This window comes from Chinchilla lanigera, unplaced genomic scaffold (genome assembly GCF_000276665.1).
Source record: "Chinchilla lanigera isolate Chin_1 unplaced genomic scaffold, ChiLan1.0 scaffold00056, whole genome shotgun sequence".
Lineage (NCBI taxonomy): Eukaryota > Metazoa > Chordata > Mammalia > Rodentia > Chinchillidae > Chinchilla > Chinchilla lanigera.
Window position 1 is genome coordinate 12,598,425 of NW_004955457.1, and position 18,764 is coordinate 12,617,188.

Consider the following 18,764-nt stretch of genomic DNA (forward strand, 5'->3'; position numbering starts at 1 on the left):
CCCCTTGCCTCTCCCTCCATCTCTTGGTCTCCTTCCCATTTGCAAAAGAGCTATCTCCCTGTTTTCTATTACTTATCTTTATTTTGCTCTCTATTTATACTTTGAGTTTCTCATATCAGAGAAGCCATGCAATATTTCAGCTTGTGTGTTTAACTTATTTCACTTAACATGATGGTCTCAAGGTGAGTCCATTTTCCTACAAATTACTTAAATTTATCCTACTTTATGGCGGTTTAGTACTCCATTATGTATAAATACCACCTATTCTTTATCTATTTATCTGTTGATGGACATATAGGCCCCTCCAAAGATTTAGCTATTATGAGTTGTACTGCTATAAACATGGGTACACATGTGTCATTATATTATGATGATTTTTAACTCTTGTGAAGATACCTAGTCAGAGAATAACTGGGTTGAATGGAATTTCTACTTTTAGTTTTTTGAGGACTCTCCGTAGTGATTTCCACAGTGATTGTACGAGTTGACCCTCTCACCAACAATGTAGAAGTGTTCCCCCCCCAGCTTCACAGCATGTGTTATTATTTGATTTCTTGATGATAGCCATTCTTTCTGTAGTAAAATAGAATTGCAGTATTATTTTAATGTATTTCTGTAATGACTCAGAGATATTAGACCTTTTTTCATGTATTTATTGGCCATTTATACTTCTTCTGAGAAATGTCTATTTACGTTAGTTACGGATTTTTTGACTGGGTCTTTTATTTTTGGAGTCTAATTTTTTTGAGTTCTGAATATGTTCGAGATATTAGTCTTCTGTCTCAGAAATAGCTGGCAATTTTCCCCCCATTCTGTAGGTTGTGTCTTCATTCTGTTGGTTGTTTCTTTTGCTGTGCAGAAGCTTTTTAATTTGATGTGCTCTCATTTATTGATTCTTGATGTTATGTTTTGTGCAATTGGGATCACTGCCTGTGCCTATTTCTTCAAGAGTTTTACCTGTCTTTATCACCCAGCAGGTTAAGAGTTTCTGTTTTAATACTTAGATCTTTGATCTATTTTATTTTATTTTATTTTATTTTTTTTTTTTTGGTTTTTCTCCAGTACCGGGAACTGAACTCACGACCTTGTGCTTGCCAGGCAGGCGCTTTGCCGCTGAGCTAAATCCCCAGCCCCTCTTTGATCTATTTTAATTTTAGTTTAGTATATGGTGAGAGATATGGGTCTAAATTCAACCTTCTGCATGTGGACAGCCAATTTTCATAGCACCGTTTGCTAAAGAGGCTATCTTTCCATCAGTGTATTGTTTTAGGTGCCTTTACCAAAGATCAGATAGCTGAATGTGCCTGGGGTTATTTCTGCACCCTTAGTTCGGTTCCATTGATCCATATGTCTGTTTTTGTGCCAGTACCATGCTGTGTTTACTACTGCAGGCTTGTAATATAATTTGAAATCCAGGATTGTGATAACTCCTGTTTTGCTCTTGTTGCCCAGGATTGCTTTTGCTATTCTGGGTCTCTTCTAGTTCCATATGAATGTTAGGATGGTCTGTGAGGAATGCTGTTGGTTTTTGACTGAGATTGCATTAATTCTACATATGACTTTTGGAAGTGTAGTTATTTTGACAATATTGGTTCTGCCTATCCAGAAACAGGGGATCTCTTTCCATTTCTTCATGTTCTCTTCAATCTCCTTTTTCAGAATACTATAATTTCTGTTGTAGAGGTCTTTTACTTCCTTGATTAGGTTAATTCCTAAATATTTAATTTTCCTGAAGGTATTGTGAATGGTATTGTTTTCCTAATTTCTTTCACAGAGGGTTTATGGTTGGTGTACAAGAATGTTATTGATTTTTGTATCCTGCTGCACTACTGAATTTGTTTACTAGTTCTAAGAGTCTTTTGGTGGAAAGTTTTTGGGTCTTCTATGTAAAGGATCACATCATCTGTGAATGAAGATAGTCTAAATTCTTCCTTTCTTATATAGGTCCCATTTAATTCCTTCTCTTGCTTGAATTTTCTGGCTAAAGTACTATATTGAAGAAGTGTGGTGACAGTGGACATCCTTGTCTTGTTCCTAATTTTAGAGAAATATGATGTTGGCTGTAGGTTTATCATAAACAGCTTTTATCAGAACGAGATAAGATCATTCTATACTTAATTTTGTACAGGATTTTTATCATGAGTTGATGCTAGGTTTTGTCAAAGGCCTTTTCTGTGTCTATTGAGTGATCACATGATTTTTGTCCTTGCTTCTGTTTATGTGATGTATTACATTTATTAATTTGCATAAGTTGAGCCATCCTAGAATCTCTGGGATGGATTCTATTTGGTTATGATGTCTGATCTCTTTGATGATTTGTTGCATTTTGTTTCCCAGTAACTTGTTGAAGATCTTTGCATCTGGGCTCATTAATGAGATTGGCCTGTAGTTTTCTTTATTAGTTGAGGCCTTGTCTAGTTTTGGAATTGAGGTAGTTCTAGCTTCCAGAAATGACTCTGGCAGTACTCCTTCCCTTTTGACTTTATTAAAGAGTTTAAGGAAGCCAGGGATATAGCTCAGCAGCACAGCATCTGCCTGGCAAGCGTGAGATTGTAAGTTTGATTCCCGGTACCAAAAAAAAAAAACAACAACAACAACAAAAAACGGAGTTTGAGGAGTATTGATGTTAGATCTTCCCTGAAGTTCTTGTAGAATACAGTGGTAAATCTGTTGGGTTTTGGGCTTTTATAGATGGTAGGTTTTTTTTAAAAAATTACTGCCTCAATCTCATTATCCGTTACTGGATTACTTAGGGTTTTAATATCTTCTTGGTTCAGTTTTGGTAATTCACAGGTATCTAGGAATCTATCTATTTATTTTGGAGTCTCCAATTTATTGGAGTACAGGTTTTCCAAGTAGCTACTAGTAATCTTCTGGATTTCAGTGGTGTCTGTTGTGATTTCACCTTTTTCATTTCTGATTGCATTGAACTGGGTTTTTTATTTCCTCTTTTTTGGCAAGATTAGCTAAGGGTTTGTCTATTTTGTTTATTCTTTTGAAGAACAAATTCTTCAATTCATTAATTTTTTTAAAGTATGAATTTCATCAATTTCTGCTTCCATCTTTATAATCTCCTTCCTTGTGCTAGATTTGGATTTATTTATTTATTTATTTATTTTCTGGTACTGGGAATCAAACTCATGACCTTGCCCTTGCCAGGCAAGCACTGTGCCGCTGAGCTAAATCCCCAGCCCCTAGATTTGGATTTAAATTATTCTTGTTCTAGAACTTTGAGGTGAGTGATTAGGTTATTTATTTGGGCTTGCTTTGTTTTTGTGATGTGGGCATTCACAGCTACAAACTTTCCTCTTAGGACTGCTTTTATTGTGTGCCATAGGTTCTGGTATGTTGTACTGGCATTATCATTTGATTTGAGGAAGTGTCTACTTTCTTCCCTGATTTCTTCTGTGACCCACTGATTATTAAATAATGTATCATTTAATTTCCATGTCTTTGGAGAATTTCTGTGGTTTTTTTGGTGATTGATTTCTGGTTTCATTGCACTATGATTTGATAATGTGTATGAGAGACTTTTAATTCTTTTATACTTACTTAGTCATGCTTTATGGGTCAATGTATGGCCTATTGTAGAGAAAGTTCCATATTCTGCTGAGAAAAAAGTGTACTCTGTTCTTGTTGGCTGGAATGCCCCATAGATATCTGTTAAGTCCATGTGTTCAATGGTGTTTGACTCTGTCTAGTTGATCTATTTGTGATAGTGGGTTATGAGCTCCTTCATTTGTTGTGGCTTGTATCTAGATGTCCCTCCAAAGCCTCATGTGCTCATAGGTGGAGGTTTTTGTAGGTAGCTGGATTTGGATTAAGGGTGTGTGATAACTAAATTGGTTTAACAGAGTTCTAGGTGGTACCAATCAGTAGGTTTGTAGCCGGGATGAATTATAAAGAGACAGAAAGAAGGCAGGCTTGCTATTGCTGCTGCCACCTCCCACTGTTCTGCCATGGACTGTTTCTCCTCTGTGATGCCCCTTTAGCAAGCTACCCTACCTCAGGACCAGCCAACTATCAACTGAAACTTCTACACACTGTGAGCCAAAATAAATCTTAGTGTCAGGTATTTTGTCACAGCAACAAGAAAAGTAACTAAGACACCCACTGTAATTGTGTTGATGTTTTTCTGATCTTTTGTGCCCCATAGTATTACTTATAAAATTGGATGTGCTAGTACCTACTGCATTTGTGTTTATAGTAATTATCTCTTCCTGTTGAAGTATTTCCTTACTCAGTATGTAGTGACCTTTTTTGCTTCTTCTAATCAGTTTTAGCTTGAAGTCTACTTTGTCTCAAAGTAGGATAGCTACTTCTGCTTTTTGGAGGTTCTCATTGCATAGAACATTGTTTTTAATGCTTTGATTTTTAGTCTATGAATTTCTTTTTAGATTAATGTGGTTTTTAACCATTAATTAATGGTTAAAAAACCATTAGGTTTTTTAAAAATTCAGACAATCTATGTCTTTTAATTGCGGGAGTTTAGAACATTCACACTGGGAATTATTACTGGAAGGCCTTGACTTATTCCTGTCATTACATTTTTTTCCCTGTTATTGATTCCTTTCTTCCCCTCTTCTGCTTAACTGTTCACCCAGCCTGGTGTATTCATTAGACTTTTTGGCATTGTTGTCTTCACTGTCTCTTTCTAGGATGTCCTTGAGAATTTTTTGGAGTGCTGATTTGGTGGTCATGTATTTCCTAAGGTGCTGTTTGTCATGGAAAGACCTCATTTTCCCTGCAACTTTGAAAGATAGTTTTGCAGGATATATGAGTCTCGTTTGGAATTTGTTTTCTTTTAGGACTTGAAAAACTTTACTCCAATTTGTCCTGGCCTTTGAGCTTTGTGTTGAGAAGTCTGCTGTAATTCTAATGGGATTCCCTTTATAAATGATTTGTTGCTTTTCTCTAACAGTTTTCAAGAGTCCATCCTTGTGTTGGACACCCAGGATTTTGACTATGGTGTGTTGTGGAGAAATTCTTTCCCAGTCATAGCTGTTTGGGGTTCTATATGTCTCATTGTTCTGTATGTTTATATTCTTTCTCTACATTTGAGAAGTTTTCTGTTATTATTTCTGTAACCAGGTTTTTATGCCATTTTTGTTGTCTTCTGATTTTTCATTAATTCCAATTGATCTTAGTCTTTGCATCATCAGCAGCCTTTGGATCCATTTCCCATGTTTCTTATTTCCCATTCTCTTGTTTTTAAGTTATCTCCAAATATCTGGTCTCTGACATCTGCCCTATTTTCTAGTTGTGACACTCTGTCCTCACATTGGTCACTTCTGTTGCCATACTTTCAATAGAATTTTTAATCCTGCATTTCTGCTTGGTGTATTTCCATGGCTTCTAATTCTTTACCTAACTTGTCATTCCAGTTTTGTATCACTTTGTTTAGCTTAGCTAGTTTTTTTATTAGTGTCTTCTCTAAGCTCACTGATAATTTTTGTTTATTAAGTCCATTTTCTGTTTCATTACATCATCTTTGAACTTGCCGGACACCTTATTGATCTGGTTTTATCTTTTTGTCTTTTTTTATCATTTCATACAATTCATTGTTTGGCTTTTGATTTTTTCCCCATCAGTGCCCCATGGGTCAGTTTTGGAGAGCTGGAAATTTTTGGAGGCATTTTATTACCTTGTCATCTCATGTTTCTCTTTTCTCTCTCTCTGTCTCTCTCTGCTTCCCTCTATGTCTGTCTCTGTCTCTGTCTCTCTCTTTCTGTATGTTTGTACCATGGGCCCTTGAGTTATGACTGGCTTGACATACAAATAACTTGGGTTATGACTGAAATTTTAGTTTTAACTTCCAAAGTCTTGACTTATGACTGGAATGCTGGCCATTTTTGCTTTCAAATGGTCTCAGATACAGATTTAACTCTTAAAGGGTTCTGGAGGGAACATTACAACATCCTCTCCTGTGTGGGGTTAAGTGAGAAATCCTGGGCCTTGGGGCTGGGGATTTAGCTCAGTGGCACAGCACCTGCCTGGCAAGAGTGACGTCATGAGTTCGATTCCCAGGACCAGAAAAAAAAAAAAAATAAAAAATAAAATGAAGGAAAAGAGAAATCCTGGGCCAATGTCTCTCTAAGGACACTGAGATCTGCTTGTATATAGGTGAGAGACCTTGAAGGCTGTGTAGAGGAAACTGAGCCTTTTATCGACTACTTGAGCTACAACCAGCCCTTGGGAGTAAATTGAGTTCATGTCAATGGTCTACTTTTATGCTAAAGGTTTAAGATTGATTGAGTGGAAAGACTTTGTTGCTAGTATGGAGATATCCTTAGTTAGTGTCTGATTTTATTTTTCTTTAAATTTATTTATTTATTTATTTATTTTTGGTCTTTTTTGAGACAGGGTCTTGCTATGCAGTTCAGGCTGGCCTTGAACTCACTTTGTAGCCCAGGCTGGTCTTGAACTCACAACAGTTCTCCTGCCTCAGCCTCCCGAGTGCTGGGATTACAGGTATGCGCCACCACACTCAGCTGCAGTGTCTGGTTTTAGTGTGCTTTCGTGATAGCTAACTATGGGACTGTTATGGTTTGTGTCTGGGTGTCCCGCCAAAGCCTCATGCCGCGATGGGGCAGGCTTTCAGAGTTTGACTGATTATGGGTGTGAGAGCTGCACCCGCCGTGGGGTGGGTAGTTTGCATATGTAAGGGAGAGGAAGAGGCTGCTTGCCGCCATTCCTCCTTTTTACTGCTTGTTGCTTTTTCTGTGTTCTGCCGCCATGAGCTGTAGCCCTCTGCCATGTGCCACTCTGCCTTGTAACCTGCCAAGTGTGGACTGAAACCTCCACAAACTGTAAGCAAAATAAACCTTTCCTTCCTTAATTTTGGGCATCAGGTATTTTGTCCCATCAACAAGAGGAAAGTAACCAGGACAGGGCCTCTGCCTGTGCCCCAAGATCCAAGCACCTCTATTAATTTGGGGAGAAGAGGGGAGGCTCAGTGCACTGGCTCAGCACCCATTGCTCTGGTAATGAGCTGCACTATTGCCAGTGTCCAAAGACAAACCTGACATTGGTATAATAAAAACCAAGTAAGAGCAACAACTGCTGCCCTGGCAAAAGTAACAAAATCAACAAAGATAATAGAGTCAAAGACAAACTAGACTGAGACATACTATAAGAACCAGTAAAGCTGCTATGGTATACCCTTAACAATAGAAAAGAGATCTATAATTAGATGCAAAGACAAACCAAATATTGACATGCAGTAAATAGCAAATGTAAAAACTATACCACCATTAGCAACATAAAAGAATTCAACAATAATTGCATGGAGTTCACTAAATCTCTAAAGATTAATAACGTTTAATAGTAATACTAGTAAGGATGGAGAGGGTAGGAAAGGGGAAAAGTAAAAGAAGTAAAATTTGAAAAATAAAGGAAAGGATGATGAGAGACAAGTGAGATAAAGGATCTTATTAAAGAAAAAAATAGGATAGGTAAAGGTAACAGAAAAGAAGAAACAAGGAAAAGAAAAAAACAGAGAGCAAAAAAAAAAGAAAAAGAGGAAAAACCTCCAAACCCCCCAAAACTAATGAAGATAAGGACAAATGATTTAAAAATTTCCTCTGTGTTTTTGAATGAATAGTTTCTTTCCAGGGTCTGCAGTATGGGAATCCATCAGATATGGGAGAAGAATAGCGAGTGACTAAGACCTATTTTGCTCCATACTCATGTTGTTTGTGTGTGAATGCTGACTCCTGCCCCACCTTCCCTGCTGGGTGTTGTCAGTCAATGGGTTCTCTCCTAGAGCTGTATTCATAGCAGTTGTTCCCAGTTTGGACATTCCCCGGCTGTGCCTAGCTCATGGCTTTCTTGGCCTACAGGTTGAGGGTTTGTGTGGTCCTACCCCCAACCCTACTCTAGAGGCCCCTCTGTCCACATACCCCAGGCTATGTCAACCATCCAAGCTGAGGTACATCTCCAATCACACTGGCATATGGTGAAACCAAGAAGACCACTGAGGTCTGTGTTGGATGTTGCAGTGGGGAGGTGGGGTCAAGCAGTCCACTGGACTGAATGCCAGCATTTTCAGCCCCAGCTCCCTCCAAAAGACACATACAACCAGCCTGACTTCTCTACTCTGTGGGCAGGATCCCCAGGTCCTTCCAGCCTGAGTTTAAATGTCTCAGAGGTCTATGTCTAGCCTGCATCCTCTCCATGACTGTCTCTAGTGGCCGTCTTTCATCCAGTCACTGTAGTAGGGTGACCTCAGGATAGAGCCTAAGCCTTGTCCTCAGCACCAAAGCCCAGTGGTTCTGCGGCTGATGTTTTACGAGACCACTGTCACAACCACCATTGTTGTACACATAGTCCACTTTGGAGCAAGCCACCACCAGGCAGCTTTTGCCAGGCTGTGATGACAGGAGCGGGGTCTGTACACGGGGGGGCCCTGTCCTTTGAAATATCAGCCCTCCAGGCAGGGAACTATAGCCCCCTCACCTGCATATCCAAGACCCACTGTGCAAACAGGTGGAACAGAGAGGTGAAGGCACCTGTGGAGCCTTTTCATAATGCTCCCAAAGTCTCTACCGTCTCACATGGAAATGTAGCCAGCATCAGAAAAGGACTCTTTCAATAATCCAAGGACACAAACCATGTTATTGTCATTTGGTTGGGAGGCACCAAGGATGCAGAGCCTGAACTCAGCCCTGCTGGGTCTGCGCTCTGACTTCCAAACCCACAACCTGAGGAGAAATGAAAGGGCCATTCCCTGTGGATATCTGTGTGTGTGTGTGGGGGGGGGGGCGCGGGGTCTCACTATGTAGTCCAGGTTGGCCTTGAACTCAGTATGTAGCCCACAATGGCCTCAAACTCAAGCAATCCTCCTGCCTCAGCCTCCCCATTGCTGGGATCACAGGCAGGGGCCACCATTCCTGGCTTCTCTTTGAACATCGTGTAACAGCTCCAAGTCCATCCAACAATTACAGTGACAAGATCAGGGGACCCAGGCTTGCAGTCTCTACCTCGGCTGCTGTCTTCATCTTTTTCTCCTGGATCAGCTTCTCCTGGATCTTCATGAGAGTCCTGTTCCTCCCCACTTTCCTGTTGGGTTAACACACCATAAAGAGCACATCAGACAAAAACAAATACAAACACCCCTGCGGCCCATGCCCTTGGTAAAAGGCAATAGGGCTTTCTTAGTTGTTTCTTTTCTTTCTGCAGCGCTGGGGTAGAACCCGGGGCTTGAGTGTGTTAGGCAAGTGCTCTTTCCCTGAAATACACTTCCAGCTTCTTTCTTCACCTTCCTTGTCAATTCTCTTGCCTCAATGTCCAGGGGAGCTGCTACCAGTGTGGTAGCCTGAAAGAGCCAGGCGGGCTGGGGACTGAGCACTGCAAGGCAGGTCCTGCTCGTCCATCTGAATGGCACTCAGTGTGAGTGTGTGTGAGAGTTTACTACAGGAAGGGGTGAATGTCGTAGGCTAAGACCAGTGGCAGAAGGAAGCAGGAGACCCCAGGGACTTGGCACATGACAGGTATAACCAGAGCAGAGACAGAAGCAGGAGGGTGGGAAGCAGTCAGACTTCCAAGCCGGAAGAGAGGCGAAGGATTTTGTCTTCATCTTGAGAATAAATAAGAAGCACTGAGGATTTAAAGCAGGGAAGCATAAGGGTCAGCCTGGCCTTTTGAGAAGTTCTTAGGGTTACTATGGATTGGGTTTCCTATTACATCCGATCCCTTCTTCCTTCTTTCTCTGAATTACAGGCAGTGTTTGCAATCTCACCGGCCATACTTCTTTGTAGCAGTGGTTCTCAAACCTGGCTGCACATTAGAGTTGTTTAAAGAATTCTTAAACAGGGGCTGGGGATTTAGCTCAGCGGCACAGTGCCTGCCTGGCAAGCGCAAGGTTGTGAGTTCGATTCCCGGTACCGGGGGGAAAAAAAAAGAATTCTTAAACAAAGGATCCCTTTGATCCCAAACATCTCAATCAGCCTCTCTGTACTGTGGGGCTTTAGGCTTCTAGGGTAATTCCAGCGTGCTGCTGGGATTGGGAGCCATGGGTCTTCTCTAGTGGCTGGAAGGGCAGTTCTTTAGTAACCAGAGAAATGTGGCAGGTGGAGTTGGTGGCCTGTCAGACCCAGGTGTCTGAAGAGGCGGCTCCAGGCCTTTGCCTGCGAGTCCCTGTCCCAGTCAGAGCTCTTCTCAGTGACTGCACGGGGATGCACCGTGCAGGCCCTGGAAGCCTCTGTTTCCTCACACCTTCTAGTGACAATCAGGGTTCCACACTCTTATCAAACACAAACTGCTTTGGGGAGAGACAATGACGCACCTGCTAACCTGACACTCTTTAAATTCCCCACTGAGTTTCCTCACTTGCTGGCTCTTTACCCTGTGTGTTTCTCACCCGTTAGCCTGGTGGTTGTCGCTGACAAGATATAGTAACATGAAAAAGCTAAGTAGGTAAATCATTTTCTTTCTTTTGGGCTTCTCATTTTGGAGACAAAACAGATTTGGCTTGATATGGGAGATAAAATCCATCCATAAATAAGTGAAAGGTTTTTAAAGGTGTCACAGGAAAATTCTGCCTTGGTCATAGTAAACTGCTAGGTTAGAAGACTAGAGTTACACATTTTTTGAAGATCCTTTATCTTGAAGGCTTTTAATCTAACAGAAAAATGGGATTGAAAATGGGAGACATTTTTCCTCTTGGAAAGAATTTGAAAGTGAACAAGGGTAAAACTTTATCTCAATATGCAGCTGTGGGCTGTGGGGATAAGGAGTATTCTCATTTCACAGGTGGGGAGATAGAGGTAGAGAAAGTCAGGAATTCAGAAAGATTCTTCCAGTGACTCCTTGGTAGAAAAAGAAAGTCTTAATTTGAATTTCTCTCCATTCAATTGTATAGTGCTGTTTAAAAATATATATAAAAGAGCTGGGCATGGTGGCGCATGCTATAATCCCAGCAGTTTGGAGGCTGAGGCAGGAGGATCATTGCGAATTTGAGGCCAGCCTGGGCTACAAAGTGAGCACAAGGCCAGACTGAACTGCATAGCAAAACCCTGTCTCAAAAAGACCAAAAAAAAAAAAAAAAAAAAGATGATATAGATATAGATATAGATATTGTTTTTAAGATATAGGAACACATATGTGAAATAACATACCCAAGGTCTTCCATTCATTACTGCAAATTAGAAGGAAACTAAATGTCCCATCAACTGGAAACCAGTCAGATCAACAGTGGTGACCATACAATGGAACACCCTATAACCATTAGCAAGAGCAAGGTATCTGTTCACTAATTAATGTAGAATTCCAAGAAATAATATGTAAAAAAGACTGAAGAATGTATACAGTATGCTAGATTTGCATATAATTTCTATTTTCTATTCATATGTCTCTATTTGCTTTCTTCTACATTGCATATCTAGGGCACACAGAAAATTAGTACTAGTGGTTAAGAGACCAGGCACGGTAGTGCACACCTGTAAATCCAGCACTTAGGAGGCTGAGGCAGGAGGATTACTGCTAGTTCAAGGTCAGCCTGGGTTACATAGCAAGACCCTGTCTCAAAAAGAAAAACAGCAGAGGCTAAAGGGGGAGAGTTCAGCAGCCAGGAGTTGCACATCTTATACTTACATTTTTCAGAAACCTTGTAAATACAGTTCAAATTCAAAATTTCAATTAAAAAGTAAACCCAAATAAAATGCTACCCGGTCTTTTAAAAAGTTACAAATGCGGTGGCTAAACTGACTGATTGCAACACAGGCAATACAGGGCGAATGTCTCCTACCCAAAATGCTTGCGACCAGAAGTGCTTTGGATTTTGGATTTTTAAAAACATTTTTAGAATATTTTCATATACAAAAAGGGATATCTTGGGGATGGGACTCAAGTCTAAAAGCCAAATTCATTCATGGTTTAGATAGACCTGAAATACACAGCCTGAAGAGAATCTTATACAATCTTTTTAGCGCATTTTGATTGTGACTCATCCATCACATGAGGTCAAGGGTGGAATTTTCCTCTGTGGCATCTTTTGGGTGCTCAAAAAGTTTCAGATTTTGGAGCACTTCAGATTTCAGGTTTTCAGGTTGGGAATGCTCGTCCCGTAACAGTTGTGAATGAGCGAAACAAACTCGGAGGCTGTAAATTTAAATTCCAGTTCTGCTACTCTGGGTAAGTCCGTGTCCCTCTGGTCCCTTAGTGTCTGCTTGTACCAGGCTCTGTGCTAGGCAGTGGGGATGGGCGATGCCAGATCCATCCACAGCGAGCTTACACGTTAGTGGGGAAATGACCAGGAGCCTCACCGGTGCAGAGCGGGGAGGTCAGTACTGTGACAGGACCTCTTGGGAGGGAAGCTAAACTAGGCTGGGAAGGTCGCTTTGCCAGTGGCCCCGGGCTGCAGGGTCGTGGCAGGGAAGGACATGCTGTGTGGGGCTGTGGGAGTCCCCTGGGTGGGACCTGCGTGTTGCAGTTTGGGTTTTAGAAAATTTGCATTGGTTATGGTTTTCTATTTGTAAAAGAAACACATCTGTGATGGTGGAGATTTAACTGGAAGGCCAATGGGGACGTGCAAGGAATGTCAGGCTAAGCAGTGTGAGGCCTGCGCTGCTCTAGGAAAGCAGAGACGGAGGTGTGGACCTGCAAGCCGGGCAGGGAGAGAGGAGGGTGACTCCTACACTCCAGGCCTTACACACCCGGATCTGCCCTGAGCCTCGGGACCTTCAGTGCTGTCGTCTGCGCCCCTGTCCTCAGAACCCTTCAGCAGGGCTGCCTGAGGCCCGTGCGCCCAGCACCCAGCTGAGCGCTGCATTCTAGGCCCACAGCAGCTTTCCTAGGAAACTGCAGCAACTGCTGGGGAGGAGGACGCAGGAGGAAGAAGCAGGCACAGCACTCTGCCCCCAGCTAGCTGCGTGACTCATCAGTAAGCCTCAGTTTCCCTATCTGTGAATCAGGAGTAATAATAAATATTGTACAGACTTCTTGAAACTAGGAAAATACATTTGGAAACTCTGTGTAACATACCATGCGATATACAAATGTAAATTCTTAATTTTGATACTTTCTTAATAATGGAAAAGAACCAGTATCTTATTTGAAAATTGCAGCCTCAAAGTAGTCCAACGTTTCTTGGGTATTAAGTAGGAGGGGTATAGCTTAGTGAGAGAGTACTTGTTTAGCACCAGCACTTTAAAAATAAACAAAAAAAGTCCCCTATACTTTTCTTTAATAAAGAAAACTGAATTATGAAAATCATAAGGTGCTTTGTGTTATTACTGAGGTTGAAATATGTTCTCCAGTCTCTGCTCCGCTCTCAGGTTCTGAGGCTACACGTGCGCACTGAATTCTTCACAGGCGCAGGCTCCTTAGCGGGGGCTGTGGGCCCTGTGGCTCTGAATCCTAGCTCCCTCTGCTGCCAGCCACTCCCCGATCATCTCTGAGCCTGTTTCCTCACTGACTCACAGCGGTTCTATATACCCAGAAATGGGGTAGGAAGATTAAGTAAGGTTCAGTACGTGAGGGACCTGGCCTCAGCAGGGACCAGTGAATATTTGTTCCATTCTGCCTTATGAGTTGAGTCCTTTACAGTGAACATTCTTCGAAAACTATTATTTCACGGAATTCTCACCTCACTGTTAAGGGGCAGGTGTGGAGGTCCCAGAATTGCCATTTCCATTTTATGAAGAGGAAATGGTCCCCAAGCATTCCAAAGTCACTTAGTGTTGGAAAGGACCGGAGTTTCCCACCTACTAGCCTGACACCTCAGTGTTGACCATATTCCACTTTTTTTTTCTTTTTGAGGCAAGGTTTCACTATGCAGTTTAGGCTGGCCTTAAACTCACTTAGTTGCCCAGGTTGACCTTGAACTCACAGCAATCCTCCTGCCTCAGCCTCCCGAGTGCACCTTACAGGTGTGCACCACCACGCCCGGCTGACTGTATTCCACTTAACCCTGGGTTCATCCTCCTCCTCCTCCTCTTCTCCCCCATTCTTCCTCTTTCTCTTTGCTCTCTGAAATGTAAGACTCACTTTTCTGAGTATTTTACCTGGCAATAGTACCAAGTGTTCTAGAATCTTGGGTCCTGAATCCAGCTTGTGATTCTTCCGCACCTTTCCTGCCGAGAGCTTGGCAAAGCACGCTTGGGTGACATGGGGGTCAGAACTGATCTCCCGAGGCAGCCTGCTCCATCTCGGGCAGCATCTTAAACCAGACATTATTTCCTTGTTCCTTTCATTCACTGAAATTCATGCCGTTCCTTCCTGATGTGATCACAGGATTCAGGGGCAGTGGCCAGCACCTCGGTGCACTGAATAAACCTGGGAGCAGCCTCCCCAGGGCGGGCAGCCCTCACCCTGGGCATGGCTGGCTCTGGGCTCCCGTGCAGGTGGCTCCCTGGGCCCTGCGCCGGAGGGCACCATCTGCTCCCTGGTATCTGCCACAGCTGCGAGGCAGGCCCGGCCGCTCATTCTTCACATCTGAGCATAGCACACGCACCCTTGCATGTCAATGTGGAGCATAATGTATTCAGTTTTGTGTTCAGCATTACTAGGCATTATTGCTATTTTCTTTCCTACTACCATGACCTAACCTGGACAATTGAAAGCATTTTTGGAAAAAAATACCTGTATCTTAATACGTTCATTCATTAACTAGCATTTCTGCTTGAAAAGCAGAATAGAGGTTTTAAAACCATGGCTCAGTTTTTACAGGAGTGCAGATGTTTTCTGGACCAAAGCAAAGCCTGATAGAGACATCAGACGAGTGGGCTAATAATGTTGTCACTGGCGTTGTAAGGAGGTTTTTGACTACCGAGGAGGATCCCATACGGATAACTGAGAATTAACACCTCTCTGCCATAGCCCCACAAGCCTGCCGCTGCACTGCTGTTGTCCGTTCCATTGTTTATCTTCCTCTTAGACCGCAGGCTCCTTGGAAGGTCAAGGGTGGAGATGGCACTGTGCCATCTTGGAAAAGGGCAGGGATCTTGGTCTGTGGGTTTGGTTTTGTTCTTGGTGCTGGGGATCAGACCCAGGGTCTAGCACGTGCCAGGCAAGTGCTTTCTGTCACCAAGCTACATCCCCAGCCCACCTTGGTCTGTTCTATTCACGGATTTATCCCAGATGCTCAGAAAGTGCCAGACACACAGCAGATAGCAGATACTCAAATAATAAATAGTGGTGATGATGGTGCCACATCCCTGAAAGTATCACCCATAATTCTTTAAGCCCCAAGGGAAGAACTAAACTGTTATTAAGAATTTAAAAAGAAGCTGGGTGGTGTAGGTTTGTAACCCTAGTACTCTGGAGGCTAAGAAGGAGGATTGCAAGTATGAGTCCAATCTGGGCAACTCACTGAAACCCTGTCTTGAAATAAAAAATTTTAAAAAAAGGGCTGGGAATATAGCTCAGTGTGAAAGTTAGTACTAAAAAAAAAATAATAAAGATATTTTCGTTAGTATAAGCAACAGTATGACAATATTTTTTGAATCCTTGCAGTAGCAACCGTCTTCTGCGTGAGATGTCCTCTCACCATTGTCGGTTCCCATTCTCAGGGTAGGCTGATGGCATCTCAGCTGGACGTGTAATCACAGACAGCTAAGTTAGGTAGGAGTATTATAGGCCGTCAGGTAGGGCTAGGCCCTCAGGAGAGTCAGGACGAAAAGTGAAAACACAGCACCACTGTGGCCAGAGATACATCTCTTGGAGGCCAGGTCTCAAGATAATGACGGAAGGACCAGGCCTAAATCCTCCCCAAAGGGTGAGGTAAGTGATAACAGCTGGCCTAACACAGTCTAGCTGGGCACCAGTCACCTCAGTGGGCAACCAAGACCCCCGATGCATCACTTACCTGAGAAGTTCTTTGTTCTTTCCATGTCGGCTGGACTCACAACGTGACCTGCTTCCCCGTTGAATCAATATCACCTAAGAGGCTATACTTACAATCTTATTGGTTGATCATAGCCTTAACCCATGTTGTACCCACGTGGTTGTGCTCTATAAAACTTCTCCTGAGAAGTGGGGTTGGGGGCAACCTGCTTTCTGAGTGTCCCCTCCTGTCCCTCTCAGGTAGGAGCTTTCTATCCCTCAGTAAATATTTCCTACTCTTAGCCTCCATTGTTCCTAGAATTTATTCTTTCATTTTAGAAAACATGAACTCAGGGTATCAGACATCTAACAGATTGGTAGTTATAGTATTTCTCTCATATCATATTTAGAGGTCCTGATATCATCCCTGTGTCTGGAACTACCTGGGAAAGAGAAACAAATGCACATTTTGCCACCACAAGACAGAGCCTATCCAATAGGAAGTCCAGGAAAGCAGGATCTGGTCATGGAGACAGATTTCAGGCCAATGCTTGACTTTTTGTTTGTTTACAGTCCTGAGGATTGAACCTAGGGGTGCTCTATACTGAGCTATACCCCCAGCATTGCCCTCTTAAATTAAAAAAAAAAATTCAGACAGGAACTCACCAAATGCCCAGGTTGGCCTCACACTTGTGATCCTCCTGTCTCAGCTTCCCAGAGGGCTGGACTCATAGGTGTGTGCCACCATGCTGGTCACATGCATGCCTCGTAATCAAAGCCCTACCTTGCAGCACTGGGCTTGGGCCAGCCCAGGAAAGGGATAACTGGGGACACTGGATGAGATTAGGAGGGTGACCCTTGTGGGCTCCAGAGTCACCGTCAGTACCCGCCACACTAGACAGCAATGGTCACGGGTGCCTCCTTGTCGCCTTCCTCCCTGTGTCTGTCTCTCCGAACCCCTCCATCTCAGGGCTAGTGTGCTCTATGGTAGTGAGAAGGAGCTGAGGTCCTTCCACGTCAGGCCTGGCTCTGCTCCTGGTGAATGTCTTTCACGCCCTGGTCACTTCAGGTTAATGAGCTCTGAGGAGGGCAAGAGATGGGCGGGAAAGGGCCTTAAGCCAAAAGGCTCTGCGATGAAAGGTGGGCAGTCCATGGAGCACAGAGTGCAGCGTCCTGCATGCCAGGGCTGGTTAGCTGCTGGGGTGGGAGGGCGGCCAGCACAGGTAGACTAACAGCATCCTCGGGACCCTTAGCCAGAAAGGAAGCTGAGCTTGGGAGATCAAAGAACTCTTCGAGAGCAGAAAACAAAGTCAGATATCCAGAACAGAATCTGCAGCTGACTTCTAAATTGTTAACTCGAGAACAGTCTTCTCCAAGTACGACCATCAACTCTACCAAGTGATAGTGGTAAAACAGTAGTGGTTATGTTGGATACTGGTGAGATAAAATGAATTCTGTTTGTCTGTTTTATGAGGCGGTTCAAAGTTACCCCTTTTTCTCTCTGTTCCCTGGTCCTCACCACCCAAACCAGACACCCAACTGATTTGTCCCCGATGGCTGGCTGTGATTACTGTCCTAATTTGTTCTTTCTTCATCTGCTACAAACTGCCTATTTTCTGTCCCCTCTGATAAACCAGGGGCACTGGGGACTTCTAAAGCTGTTTTTATACTGAGCAGAAGTGTATTAACTGGCATTCCTGTGTCTGTATCTCTAAAGCCCCTCGTCTGCTCAGTGTGAGATCACCTTCAGGAACGGCGTCATGTCGATGTGCAGCTTGTGCGTGGAGAATTCTTTTCTGTTTGAACACATCAGCTCTTTATTTATACAACTTTGAGGCTCTCCCGCCTTCTGAGCTGCAGCCTCCAAGGACTGTGGGGATCCCTGGGAGAGAAGCAGAAAGCCCAGCTTTCACAGGAATGCTGTGCAGTGCAACAAGAGCTAGTCCAAATCCCCTAATATTTATAAAAAGCATTTTTTCACCGTTGCAACACTAATAGTAACACCGATTTTTACCAGTGGAGGCATGGGGGCTCGTATGTGTAGAGAATAACCCAAGCCCGGTTAATAATTAGTACCCAGAGAAGTGGAAAAAGAGGCCTTCCTAGGGTTGTAATTATTTCACTCAATCTTCATGACAGCCCTGTGAGGTAGGGATATCACCTGCCTGTCACAGGTGAGGAGACTTGGAGGCTTCGGTAGGGTAAACGACTTGTCCAAAGCCATTCAACTGGCATCACTGGCAGAGTGACATCACTGCCCAAGACTCCTTCTAAAATGATACTTTTGCTATTTATATAGATCATGAATACCTAATCTGCCTTGCAGCAAATGAGGCTATTGCAAGATTCCCGTTTACTTCCAAGCTGGACGGCTGAAAGTGTATTTGATGTGTTAGGAAGAGTGAAGGGACCAAGTGTGGCAGAGAGAGAAGGAAGAACTGGCCGCAAAAGGAGTCTGGGTAAACTTTCGGAATACGGAGCCCTTCCTGCTGCACCCACAGTGACTGGGGAAGCTGTGCGGCCCCCACCTCCACAACCATGAGCTTCCTGAAGGCCAGAGGCGCAGCCATCTTGCTCCTGTTGTCACCGCAGTGTCTGTTCAGTGTTTGGAAAGGAACACAAGTTGACAGCATGAAGGCTCTCAGAGGCGAGCTGCAGCTCACGCACAGAGGCGAGGCGAGCGCACTGACTCCTGGAGGGCTGACCTCGATGTGGCACTGGCCCCTCATTCTCAAAGAGAAATGTGATTTGTTCTCTTTTGGGGACCAGTTTTCTGGGGGTCACATACATTAGTGTGCCATGAGATCACACTGGGCATGGATTTGATCATTTCCATGTTTTCTAGGAGACTAACTCTCTGATGTCTGTCTCCCTGGACGCTGTAACATTTGTATTTCTCATAAGCATTCACGGAGGTGGGAGGTTTTGGTCCCCACAAGCGATCACCATTCCAAAGAACATCCACACCCTTTTCCCTTTGTTTGGAAGTGTGGCTGGAGATA

General features: G+C 43.4%; 1 protein-coding gene across 4 annotated transcripts in view; it reads right to left on the bottom strand.

Moving 5' to 3' along the window:
• Positions 1–18,764, bottom strand: part of Kiaa2012 (KIAA2012 ortholog) — a 139,188-nt gene that overhangs the window by 40,084 nt on the left and 80,340 nt on the right. For 3 of the 4 annotated variants that reach the window (XM_013520728.1, XM_013520727.1, XM_005397059.2), the window contains 2 exons: positions 17,507–17,644; positions 8,982–9,060 (listed from right to left, as the gene is read on the bottom strand). In XM_013520728.1, coding sequence (XP_013376182.1) covers positions 8,982–9,060; positions 17,507–17,644 — 217 coding nt within the window. The remainder of the gene's footprint in view (positions 1–8,981; positions 9,061–17,506; positions 17,645–18,764) is intronic. The other variant, XM_013520729.1, reaches the window with a different exon arrangement.